Source organism: Cupressus sempervirens, chromosome 10, assembly GCF_028749045.1.
Source record: "Cupressus sempervirens isolate cs-2001-9-10 chromosome 10, ASM2874904v1, whole genome shotgun sequence".
In the NCBI taxonomy this organism is placed as follows: Eukaryota; Viridiplantae; Streptophyta; class Pinopsida; order Cupressales; family Cupressaceae; genus Cupressus; species Cupressus sempervirens.
In genome coordinates, this window is record NC_143127.1 from 418,102,499 (window position 1) to 418,116,263 (window position 13,765).

At 33.5% G+C, this 13,765-nt stretch overlaps 1 protein-coding gene across 1 annotated transcript; it reads right to left on the minus strand.

The window, feature by feature from the left end:
- Window positions 1-3,339: 3,339 nt before the first annotated feature.
- Window positions 3,340-7,058, minus strand: LOC149534483 (uncharacterized). The gene is made up of 2 exons (XM_089806168.1): window positions 4,273-7,058; window positions 3,340-4,171 (listed from the first exon to the last, which is right to left on the minus strand). Exons 1-2 carry the CDS (start codon window positions 6,887-6,889, stop codon window positions 3,735-3,737), a joined length of 3,054 nt encoding a protein of 1,017 aa, XP_089662294.1. The 5' UTR covers window positions 6,890-7,058; the 3' UTR covers window positions 3,340-3,734.
- Between the last annotated feature and the right edge of the window lie 6,707 nt (window positions 7,059-13,765).

The following is a 13,765-nucleotide window of genomic DNA, read 5'->3' on the forward strand; positions in this document are numbered from 1 at the left end:
ACACAAAATATCTACTAATTTAATCTATGACCTATTAATAAATGATTAAGATTTACAATTGTAAATTATACATAAAATATGACTTTCAAAGGTGTTGACATAAAATGCCTACTAGAATTTGCAATACCTAGACTCCCCTTTTAGAGTAGGGGTTGCATCCATCTAGATTGTAAAGGGGTTTACCCCTTGACTCACACTCATGTATAAATAGTAATCTTTTATTATTATAGGGGTGAGACATCATTTTCCCACAAGACCTCTTATTCATCAAAAAAAAACTTGCAAGATCAACGAGAAGGGTATCTGTAGATCATGGGTACGATATTCAAAGTTGCATGTACTAAGTGTTCAATTGTGCAATATTAATATGTTGTAGAAATTGTTACGCTTATTTAACTATTTGACATGGATTTATACAAGGATATATAATATGAAATGATTACATTCACTTTTAGTTTGATGAAAAATGATAATTGAGATCTAATTCCTATTGTTAAAGTTTGATTAGATTAATAAATTTAGATTTTTGTATGAACTAAAACCTTACACTTAGAACCCCACTTTGTAATAGCACTTTGATATTATGTGTGTTTCAAAGGTTGGTTTGTACTCCTATAAATATATTTGAAGGGGGATGTGAACATAACCTTTGCCGAGGGGCACATCTCATTAAATACAACCTATCAACATGAGACCAATAGTTAATATATGTATCTATGCAATCTATATATTCATATATATTTTATAGATCTATATTGTTAAATCTATGATAACACTTAATCAAGGAGATGTCCTTTAGGTTAACACTATATCTTTTGTCTGACTGATGCTATAAAAAATTAACACTCCCTCTTAGCTAGGGAGGATAAACACGATTCATACACAATATGAATAACATATGACCTTAATGTTAAAATGGTTTATGGAATGTCAACTCATTTGACTTCCTAGTCTATTGAATGCCAACTCATTTGGAAAATGTCAACTCATTTGACATTTAAAGTCAACTCATTTGACTTTGAATATCAACTCATTTGATAGTTTAATGTCGACTCATTCAACATTTGAATGTCAACTCATTTGACATTCACTAGATGCCTTTGAGTAATGACCTCCAAAATGTCAAGTTTGCAAGATATTCACCAAGTACTATGAGTAATGATCTCCTAAACATCAATTTGCATAACATTCACCAAGTACTCAAAAATTTCTATAAGGTATGTGCACACACATTCTCATAATGTGTACCATATAAACATTCTCCACAATCTATCATGATCTGCATAGACATTGTAAGACATCCATCATAATAGAAAATTAAGTTTTTGTAAGATTGTCATCTTTCAATAACTCCTACAAATACAAGTGATAATCATTTGGAAGTTATCACTTCCTCATGATGTACATAGGGCCCATACGAAATAACTTTTATTAATAAGTAGTTCAATAGGACAATAAATATCTTGAGACTCTTCTTATTAATTTCAGCATATCAAGTTTACTTTAGAAGTGATCGAATTTTATTTTGCTAGAGGCTTGGATCAAATAATAGAGAACTCCCTCTTAATCTAGAATTTTACAAAATCTTTGAGGTTCTTTTAGAATGCAAGATTCTCTGAATCCAAGTTTGAATTTTTGATTTTAGTGAAAGAAGCTTGATGTTTGATTCTGTTAGGACATCTTATTGCAGTGTGACCATATTTATCACATCTAAAACATTGTACATGAGAAAGATCATTTTGTTTCTTGAATGGTTGTTTATCATTCTTTCCCTTTTTTCCTTTTTAAGTTTGTGGTGAGAGCCTCTATGTCTTCATTTGTGGACTCAGTGTTAATTCCTCTAGTTTTCTTTTTATTACACTCTTCTTTAATGCAATCAGATTTTAGTCAATCAAATTTTGGGGGTTTAGGACAAGCGCCTATTCCTTGTCTAAAGTTTTCTCATGAAAAAAGTAGCTCATTTAATGATACATAATTAACTCTTTGCTATCATAGTTGTGACCAACTATTAAAAGTTGGTTTCTTAACCCTTTTATCCTTATAAAGTATGATGCGATGAACTCTCGTTTCTTCATTTTCATATTATTGATTTGATTTTTTAAAGTGAGAATCTTGCTAGTGTTGTTGATCTCAAACATGTCTTCTAGAGCTTTGAACATATCATATGAAGAGTCTAATTTTGTGATAACAGGTAGTAGATGATCTTTTACTCAATCTACTAATAATTCCATTGCTTTGGTGTTGTCAGTTTCCCATTCATCAGTCTTCTTATTTTTTGGAGGATTTTCCACAATCATTGCTAACTTTTGTTTTCTTAGTATCATCATTATACTCAATTTCCATGCTTCAAAATTTGAAGCACCTTTGATTCTATCTTCAATCCTCATTCCGCTCATCATTTTGATAAGTAGGGTTTAATAATGTTTGAGTGCACCAATTAAATAAATCTAATCTAAATTGTCTCTTAGACTAGCTCTGATACCATGTTAAAGTGTGATTAGATTTATAAATTTAGATTTTTGTATGAAGTAAAACCTTACACTTAGAACCCCACTTTGTAATAGCACTTTGATACTATGTGTGTTTCAAAGGTAGGTTCTTACTCCTATAAATATATTTGAAGGGGGATATGAACATAACCTTTACCAAGGGGCACATCTCATTAAATACAACCTATCAACATAAAACCAATAGTTAATATATGTATCTATGCAATCTATATGTTAATATATATTTTATAGATCTATATTGTTATATTTGTGATAACATTTAATCAAGTAGATGTCCTTTCAGTTAACACTATATCTTTTATCTAACTGATGCTATAAAACATTAACACCTATGAATATTAGTTAATTAAATTGTAATGGCTAAATAAATACTCACCACTTAATAAATATAAATCATTTTATGATAATTCCAAAACTAATGGCGCAGTGATATGATTATGGAAACTAACTATACTATTGTTCTAATTATGCAACCACTCCCTGTGAAGGATCAATACTTTTATTTTTGGAAAATATGAATTTTTATGAGGTAAATTGATTCCAAAAGATACATGAAATAAATGGGATTAAGAAACGTATGTTTACAAGGTAAACATGACTAAGGGATTGAATTTTGATTCCAAGAAAATATTTCAATAAAGGACATGCTTCTTAAGGACCTCATATCACATGACAAGAGTTCAAGATATGTACATATTTGATATAAGACAATGAAAATAATATGCAATCAAGTACTTAGAAATGTATGCCCATCACAATGATAAAGAAATTACTTCTTAAATACCTTTACATTTGTTTTTGTATAATAAACTATTTTAATATCACATCATTTTAAAAATAAATCACTAAAATATTGTAAATATTTACACCATTAAATATACAAAGATAATACAATTGTTGATGGAATCCACACTCGGTCGGGGCGAGTTGAGTGATTCTGCCACCAACCAAACCCAATTTTCTATACGTAACATTCATGCCCGGCCCCGGCTCTTCTATAGTGCGGACCACCTGCTCATCCCGTTACTCCGGAAAACGTCATGTCAATGGGATATTCTTCCCGGCTCGATATTTCCCACCACCCTCCTTATTCAAGCCTTAACTAAAGATCTTCTTTCCCCTCACATTTTACATTCTTTTATAATTTTATTCTAGGTCTCTTTATGTTATACATTGCCGATGTCGAGATTCCTCTGAGACACAAAATTGGATGCCGAAAAAATATCACGGAGAAGTCCGTTTGTCTAGGAACAACGCCACATCTTTCTCTGTCTCCGAATTTTTACTCGAAACCCCTTCAAGATGCTGAAACAATTTTTTATCCCCTCTCTCCTTACTCTTGTCCGCACCGCATCCCTCTAATTTTTCCACAACTTTTCTCATACAAGGCCGCTGCTTTGGCCCTCTGCTCGTACACATCAAACCTACTCTTAACACGCACAACATTTGCTCTCTGCATTTCTCATTGACCACATGCGAATCCAGCACTTCCATCTCCCCTCCGCCCATCAAAATTGTGTTGCGTATCCATCCCACGATGTCCACGCCTTCTCCGTAATCAGCCTCCCCCGTCGCTTTCCTCCCGCTCACCAGCTCCAATATCACAACTCCGAAGCTGTACACGTCACTTTTCTCGTCCACCCTTAACCTCTCCACGTACTCTACTCGATCGCCACATTTCACGAACAAAACAATAAATGAGATTATCTATACGGAAGACTTTAAGTCTTAGAATGCGAAGAAGCTATAAAAATGTTCGTACCTGGGGCTATATACCCATGCGACCCAACATAACCAGATACTGTGTATTCATCCCCCAGCCTATCAAGCACTCTGCATACGCCAAAATCTGCAATTTTAGCCCCAAAATCACCGTCCAGCAAGATGTTGCTGGATGTGACATCCCTGTGCAATATTGAAGGGGAGCAATCATGGTGCATGTAACTCAGCCCACGAGCCGCGTCAACAGCGATCCCATAACGTGTCGACCATTCCAGGGGCGTTCCTCCTTCAGGGCCACCGTGCAGAAGGCCGAACAAGCTACCGTTGGGCATGTACTCGTATACCAACAGCTTATAATCCGACTCTTCACTCGATATGCAACAGAGAAGCTTCAAGATGTTGTTGTGCCGGATGAGCCCCAACGTGTCCACCTCTACTTCTGCACTTGTACTTTCTTCAACCTCACCTTTTGTCTTCAAACTTCCTGTTGATCTGCTCGCGTTCTGGATCTTCTTAACGGCTACCGTTTGCTCGTCGGGGAGAATGACCTTGTAAACTTTTCCGGCACCGCCGGATCCAATCACGTTAGTCTCCTTCAAATTGTCGATGATGTATAACTCGTCCACATCCGCCGAGTGGAATGGAGTCAATTTCCACGACGGCCAGGTGCTTGGCTTACTGAAAAACAAGAAGTAACACAGACAAATGGAGCACAAGATGGAGATCACTATAAATAAAATTGATAGCAGAATGGTAGGTAAGCTCTGACGTGACAACTTATGAGGAGAGGAACAGGGAGGAAGCATCGAGTTCTGATCACCACATAGCTTCGGATTCCCCAGAAAGGCCTCCTTGTAAGCCGGGATATCGAGGGCGTCAGGAATGGCTCCAGAGAAGTCATTGTTAGATACATTGAAAACTGTTGGTTTCAGGCGTCCTAATTCGGAGGGGATTGTGCCACAGAGCATATTGTTGGACAGATCAAAACTGTTTATGTTGTCGTTCAGAAGTGCTGGGATTTCGCCTGTAAGTCGATTGTGACCCAGATTGAGCTGACTCAGTTTCTTTAGCGACATTATTTCCTTTGGAATTTCTCCTGACAGAGAATTATGGTCCAGCTGGAGAGTACTGATCGAATTCAAGGCCCCGAGCTCATGGGGAATCGGGCCTGACAAACAGTTGCGGCCGGCTTTGAACACTTGAAGATTTGTCAGCTGCCCAACTTGTGCAGGGATTCTTCCTTCGAACCGGTTATTGCTCATCTCCACCCTCCTCAGATTCTTCGCTTCGCCGATTTCAGCTGAAATCTGGCCTTCAAACATATTGTCGCTGAGAATCAGCTGCATGAGACTGGAAGCTCCCCATAGTCCAGGTGAGATCTCACCCCTCAGACGATTGTTCTCGATATTTAGATACTCTAGAGAAGTACAGTCTTGGAGGGACGAAGGCAGAGTACCATTAAATTTGTTTGAAGAGCCATAAAAAGAGTAGAGATTTCCCCCTCTACACAGATTCTCTGGCAGAGGACCTTCCAAATCATTTTCCCACACTTCCACGTGAGCGAGGTTTGAGAAGGTGCCCAAAGTCTGGGGCAACCATCCGTTGAGCTTGTTTTGGAACAGCTTCAAGTAGCCCAAGTGGCGTAGCTTGCCGAGCTCAGCAGGTATCTCTCCCGTTAGACCATTAATAAACAAATGCAGAGAAAACAAATTTGTGAGATTGCAGACTCCCTCGGGAATTATGCCCTCAAGCTGATTCTCGCTCAAATCCAGACTTTCTATGCTCCTCAGTTGCCAAATGTTGCCCGGAATTCGGCCAGACAGATTGTTGCCGTAGAGAAACAGTTCTCTCAAATTCTCGAGAGCCATCAAAGTGGTAGGAACAACACCCGACAGATGATTCTGCGACAAATCCAGCTCCTCCAGCTGTGTTAAATTGCCCAAGAAACTCGGCACTCCGCCAACAAGACTGCAGTTTTGCATCCACAATTGCTGGAGTTTCTTTAAACTTGCAAGTTCACCGGGAAGCACAGCAGGGGTCAGAGGATTGTTGTCAAGCGTGAGGTTCTTCAGAGACTTTAAATTCGCGATAAAAGTAGGGAATAGTCCACTCAAACTATTTTCGTGGAAAAAGAGAGCTTCGAGCTTTGGCAGCATAGCAAAGGCTGGAGGAATGGGGCCACTGAAACTATTATTTGCCAAGTTCAACTCTCTCAACTCGCTCAACTCGGAGATGCGAGTGGGCAGCGTTCCAGCGAAGTGGTTGCTGGACAAATCGAGCTTGTGCAAACGCTTGCAATGAAGGAGGGCGTGGGGGAAGGAACCAGTGAAAGCATTGTCTTGGAGAGTCAGGGAAGTGAGATTAGAAAGGAAGCATATGGCGGAAGTCAAGTTGCCAGAAATGGAGGACCCCGTGAGATCAATAGCCGTAACGGTGTTGAGAGCATCGCAGGAGATTCCAGTCCAAGCACATGGATTTTGGTGAGACTCATTCCAGTCGCCCAAAGCATTTCGGATGTCCCTCCAATCTCCCTTCTTGATTTGAAGCAGAACAAGGCCATCATGTGAGAGGGAAGTGGAGTGGAGACACAAAAGTAAGAAGGTGAGCATTATGCAGCAAAAGAGAGTGAGAGCGCGGATGGGTATTACTGGTTCCATTATATATTTTAGCAAAAGAAAATGTTCTCCTTGCAGAAATGTCGGAAACGCTCTTTCAGATTTATAAGGCTGGTTGAAAGAATGGTTTTCTGCGCAAGTTCCAAAAGAGGGTAGAAATCTCTGGACTCGCCCGCTCAAAGCTGAAAACAGAGAAAATGGAATATGCGACGAAGTGACGAGTCCAAATGGCGTCAATGACGGTCAACGGAACGTCAACAAGCTCACTTTAAAGTATACATTTTATTACATTTAAAATTTGACTCCATAAACTAAGAATAGGTATTTTGTTGTGTTCTTACATATTTAGTATTATAGTATTTTTATTTTGTTACGTTCTTACATGTGTATTATTTATTATTATAGTATTTTTTTATTGTTTTCCTGTACACCAATGTGTGAAGTGCAAGATATGCTTTGGAGGTCAATCATCTATGTTCTCTTGGCAATCCCTACGAAAGATTCTTATTTTAAATGAGTGCTTTGAGGCTTGGTTCCTTTCTTTAGTGGAGGGAACCTTGGAATCCATTGAACGAAGTGTTGGGAGTCCACTTTGGGAGAGGCCTTATTCATTACCATGAATATGGTTTAGGTAAATATTTTGTTGGTTATTACTTTGTATAAATTATAATGTATGGCATATTTTAGGAAGTAGTGAATATTGAATGATAAAGTTAAAAGTTTTCAATGGATTTAAGGGTAAAAATGAAGGTTGTATTTCTTCTAAAAATTCTCCTACTCTATTATGCAACTTTCTTTGAATAGGCATTTACATGTATATCATTTAGATAAAAATGAAACTATAAATTGTTTAATTGAGCATGACTAGGTAGTCTCCTATGCATATATTAGAGGCACATTCACATTTTCAATCTAGAAGTGTTGTAGAATCTTTCAAACAAACTTTATGATCAATAAACCATTTTTTTCATACATATATGATGGACTTGATTCAATATTATTTTTAGAAGCAATTCTTTGAAAACATTAAATGACCTAGAGAGTTAGATTTGAAATGTAAAAAACTTAATTTTTCTCATTCAAAAGTAGATTGGTTATATTTCCATTATGCATTTCCTATTATTCACTAAGCATTTTAAATTGTTCTTTCCACCTATTACTATATCTCCAAGTGCACAACTATTTTCCAACACAACTTCTTTCAAGAATTCAATACAGTTGGATATATCATTCTATGATTCTATAAGTAGTAGACTCTTATTTTTTTCTCATATCAAGGTAGATTAGTTACTTTTTCACTTATTGTAGCCTATACATGTTAACAAATTGTGCTTCTTCAAAAAACATATAAAAATCAAGGCAACGCAAAAAATTACTCGCTAATGCCTTATATGCCCTCCGCAAACATTAAAAAGTTATAGAATTAAAATAATTTATTTGTTGGATTTCTTCATAACTTATCAAGTTTACTTGTGTTTTACCATGGAAAGACTAGAGAGAAGTCAGTATACTAATCCTAGTAAAACTCAATCCCATTATGGATCTTATTTGATATTTAAGTTTGCACATAATTTCATGAATGATTGGAGAAGCTTTGCTAACTACAAATATATTGACTTATTAATGAATGTTACAACCCCACTGAAACACTTGAGGCTACCTATAAAAAGGCTACAAGAAGATTATATATTTTGGAAATAATTTCACCAAATTCATAGATAGGAAATTTTTTATTTTTGCACCCTATTTTTTATCACACTTTATGATTTAGCATCAAGATTTCAGAGATCACAAGAAATAGAAAAGTGACCTTATAGTGATGATTTGAAATGTTGAATTTGTTTTATAAAAATAAAGAATTGTGAATCAAAGAAGTTTGAGTAGGAACTAATGGTATTTGAAGTTGTAAGATGTGAATTGTGTTCTTATGATTATTGGGTATGGTGTTGCCGAAGAGGGAGTTCAATACTTTTTGTCGAGAATTCTTAGGGACAAAGTTAGGGCACTAATGAATGCTTTAATACGGAGTTGAGAAAGAATATGTGTGGTAAGCCATCATCTAGTTTTCATCAACTATCCAATTCATTTTAATATTGCTATAGAAAATATCATGACCAATTATTTTCTTTGCATTTTGCAAGTATTTGAACTTGTTATTCACATCCCATTATGTAGGCTAGTGCATATTGAAGTACTGGAAACAAGATGCATATGCAAGTCTAAAAAATTTCTTAAATGTGTTAGTTATATACAAAGAAATGCAACATCTAGTTGGTGTACATTAAATATAATGTAGCTTCTTAAGAGATTTTACAAACATGCTTAATTGTTGAATTAAGAAAGAAAGTTATCGTTGACTATTGAAATTCATGCATTTGGGAAATTAAGCATCAATGATAATTGATAAAAGATGATGCTACATTTATAAGTTGTGTATTAACTAGGAGAGATATATGATATGTAGAATTAAAGTGTGTTATGTTTTCATTAATTATAAGAAGAGATTCAAAAGATTTTATTGTTTTAGTATAAAGTGGAAATGAATTGGTAATGCATCAATCTACTAATTTCACACAATCTTAGCTCTAAATGAAATATATTATTGATAAGAATTTTAATGCTTTGCATCTCTCATTTACTTTTTAAAATTATATGTAATATATACTGCAATAATTAATTTTTAACAATAATGGCATTCCAATATTAATTTGTACCACACCAAACTTTATTAATGTGATAAAACTTTTTCAATTAGAATTGCTTTTAAATTATTTCTTTAAACAAGTGACACAAAGCATCAAAGTTCCCACCAATTGTGCAATGCATTTGGATCTTCAAAAATGTACAGGGCTTTGTGATTTGAGCAAGAAAAATTGTGAGCATTAAGATTGCTTCCCTATAGAGGGGGCTCAGAAATTTTTAATTTCAAACAAGTCATTTATGCACTACTGTTAAAATTATTCTCCTATCTTTAAATGTTTTTGTTGGGTTTATGTATTGAATAATATGTGTGAGTTAGATTGTGATTAAGTTTACATTTTGATCAAGTTTTTAAATCTTATTGTTGTAGTAAGTGACATATCAATAGTAGTATGATTTACTTTTTTAACATTTTAAAAATTAAATAAATTCTAAAAATTAAATTTGAAAACTATGTTAGACCATTTAATATAAAATTGACAGTTTCCATATATTATTATTTTTAAATCAATTTGATTATTATTAATTTAATTTAATTTCTCTATGTTAATTTTTTTTCAAGTTAAATAATATGTCAATAAATGATAGGTGTCTCATTTTATATATCAGAGATGTTAATTAGTTCAACCTTGTATGACCTAAGATGGAGGAGAGCATAACCTTTCAACTTTGTTTGAGGGATATTGTCATGGACCTAAATAATGCATGACTGGTTCATTATCTACATATCTTTGACTCCTACATTGAGCCAGTGGTAGAATTTGACAATCTTCACAAGCTTGACTTTTCCCTTCCAAATATGTATAACTCAAGTATAGAGAAGATATCATATGTTCTTGCACCAAAACCATGGTAGTGGACTTGGAGGAAGTGAATGATATGGTTATGGTTTTTGGGAAGCAAGAGAAGGATATGTAATGACTTCTACTTCCTTTCCTTTTTGGTGGTGATACATATATCCTCAAGGGTCTATTGATTGGGGTTTTTTGATTTCATTATGGTTCCTTGTCTGCCTTGTATGATTCTCTACTTTTTTCTAGTGGGTTTAGGTTTTGGGTTTCCTTTTGGTCTCTCGCCCCTCTTGTGGTCGTATCTATCTGGATTAGGTCTTGTTTCCTCTACCCTTTGTTTATTTATTTTTCTTCTAGGATTCCCATGGATTATCATCCCAGAGTAGAGGTCTTGTATTTGGCTTTTTTCTTCACTATTGTAATCCTAGTTCCTTGCTTTTTGTATATTAAGCCAAGAGGGTTTTAATGTCTTTGTCTCCTAGTTCTTGTCTAATACCATCATTATGGATTATGTCATTTATTGAATAATTAATATCAAAATTTGCAAGTGATGACTCGATTAAGATCCTGTCTATATATGTTATGTTAATTTCTTACTATTATTCGCTAATAAGAAAGTATTTGCAAATTTTCTTCAATGAGTTTGGCTTTGTTCGAGATTTTTTCAGTTCTCAACGATTCTCAGAACTTCTTATGCCTCTCATTGTTAATTTAGGAATATCCTTGTATTGTTATAAAGGTTGATTGGACAATTTGGTATCCTCTATTTTTTTCATATGGATGATGGGTAAATAAATTGGTTGAAAATTTAGGTCTAGACCCTAAAATAGATCAAATTCACAAACTTCTAACTAAGACATATAGAGCTTGCATTATTAAGGATAGTTATACTATTTTACTCCTTTTTGGTCATCTTTTTAACATATCAAAGATTACTAACTTTTTAATCCTTCTCCCAACATTCTTTTAACATGTTAGAACCAGTTTTATTCTTTCTAAAGTCATGAATTTAATTTTGGAATACGTTGGTTAAATCATTCAATATCAAGTTTATTTTCATTTAAACATATATTTAGATATAAATCCTAACAATACCTCAATAGACAAAGTTAAAAAATAGTAAGATGTTTAAATTAGATAACATTGAATAGTAGTCAAGGAATAATGTTTCTAGTGAGCATGAAGTTTTCAGAAATCGCAGACAAGATAGGAAGGAGTAATATCTAAACTTAATTTGTTTCGATGGAGTGGGATGTTTCATTTGATAGCTAGAGCACCTTCCTTATCATGAAGCCAAGCATAAAAAGAAAAAGAATGGTTCTTTTTGGAAAACTAAGACTAGGGTATGCCCCTTTTAAATTTGTACTTTGTATAAGACCTCGGTTTTGAGCTAGACTGGAAGTTTCTTCTCTGTTCTTTCCTACCAGTGCCTGTTTGAACAAAGATACTCGTAATTTGATTTGATTTTATCAATATAATCCAAAGGCTTCGGTTGTTTACTGATAAGAAAAGTCAATAAATGATATTTATTAATGTAATTATATTTAACTCTAATATTGTAAAAATACACGTCAAAATAATATTTCCAAAAAAAAAATCTAATTACCTCAATTGTAAAATAAATAAATTTGTTATTAATGAATGACATAAAATTGTCATTAATGAAATGACATATTTTCATATGTTGGGAAAAAAATCTAATTACATGAGGTAATTGTAAAAAGATAAAATTGTTATTAATACATGATATAAAGTGTCATTAATGACATGACATATTTTATTTTTTTGGTTGAGTGAAATTAATTTTTATTCCTAACAAAATTAGCATAGGCGAATAGGATTACTAAAATGTGAAATATGAAATCTTGAAAAATAAAGAAAATATGTAAACATTTAAAATTTCATTGAACTTTTTAAATTATATTATTTGATTGGTCAATTTAATTGGAAAAGTGAGTTGAACGAATACACTGGTATTCTCCCTTGACAAGAACTAAAACAAGGAGAGGGAGAATTTGGCAGTCACCCCTCTCTATCATATGATTTTTTAATGATGGTTAATTTTTTTTCATGTCTTTTGTTTTAAGTTTTAAGAAAATAAAATGATTGTCGATTTTATTTTTTTCAAAATAATTTAATAAACCGTTTTAAATGTAAACATTTAATAAAATTTGAAATGATAAATAATAATTAGTAATTTATATAAAAGTCTTTACGAATAACTTACAATTATAAATTGATAATATATTCAAAAATCAAATAAAAGAAGCAAGTTTCTAAGCTCATTAATATAATTATATAACAAATAATATAAAATACATATGTAAATTACTAAAATTAAAAAATTTAAATTTATTATATTTTATTTAAATAAGATTCTAAATTAATATAAATATATAATTATCAAAACAGAAACATATCTAAAGAAACCAAAAAAAAGAAATAATTATTATATAAAATAATATATTTATGATATATATTATAAAATCACAATTATTAAATAAAATACTAAGTAGCTAATAAGAAATATTGACTACTCAGTAATAAATTTAAGTGTCATATTCACTGTTTTCTAAAATTGTAGCCTATCAATTTAGGAGCTATCAATGCAACAACGAAAATGCACTTGCAGCATTTTAAAATTAATTTGAAAACCACATGACAGTTGTTTTATGATATTTAATTATTTTTTTATAAATGCTAAAAAGATGCAATCTAGTTGCTACGTAGCCATTTTGGTCAATTCATATGTCTCACAAATTTTCAACATGACATACAATTCAAAAGTGCAAAAACCACCGATACGACCATCAAATTCCGGTTCTCTAAGTACCCAATTTCTACCTGTTTTACTCGGCTTTTCCATGAAAACGTCTTCTCACTAATATTATATAAAACACACAGCGAAAGTTTAGACTGCTAAATAAATTCGGAAGTCTTTCCAAGTGGTATGTAGACTCGAAGTAGCGAGTCTTTCGGGTCGCTCATACGTGTCTGCTTGACTTGAGCGGGTCTTCCACGGCGTTCACTTGCATCGTTACATCATCCAAAGCGACCGAATGATCAATCAGTAGCAGTCGATTTAACTCATGGTACTAAATGATAAATCACGGGCCCACCGCCAGTGAATACCTTTATTAAATTGCACGGCCACGAAACTACAATTTGTAGTGGTCCTCGCGGCTTTTTCATGGGAAAGTTGCTGTCGTGTCTTTTCCAGGATAGTTCTAACTTCAATTATTTTCCTCTAATTTAGATGATTATAAAAGTAATACTTGCAACAGAAATGGGTGCTTTTATAGAGAAATACATTTAAGTTAATATTTATGGAAGTCTGAAGAAATACTATAAAAACATTTTAATTGATAGAGGAGTCGTGATTATGGTATCTAAGAAGGAGAGATAGAAGTTCATGGGTAGTATCTTT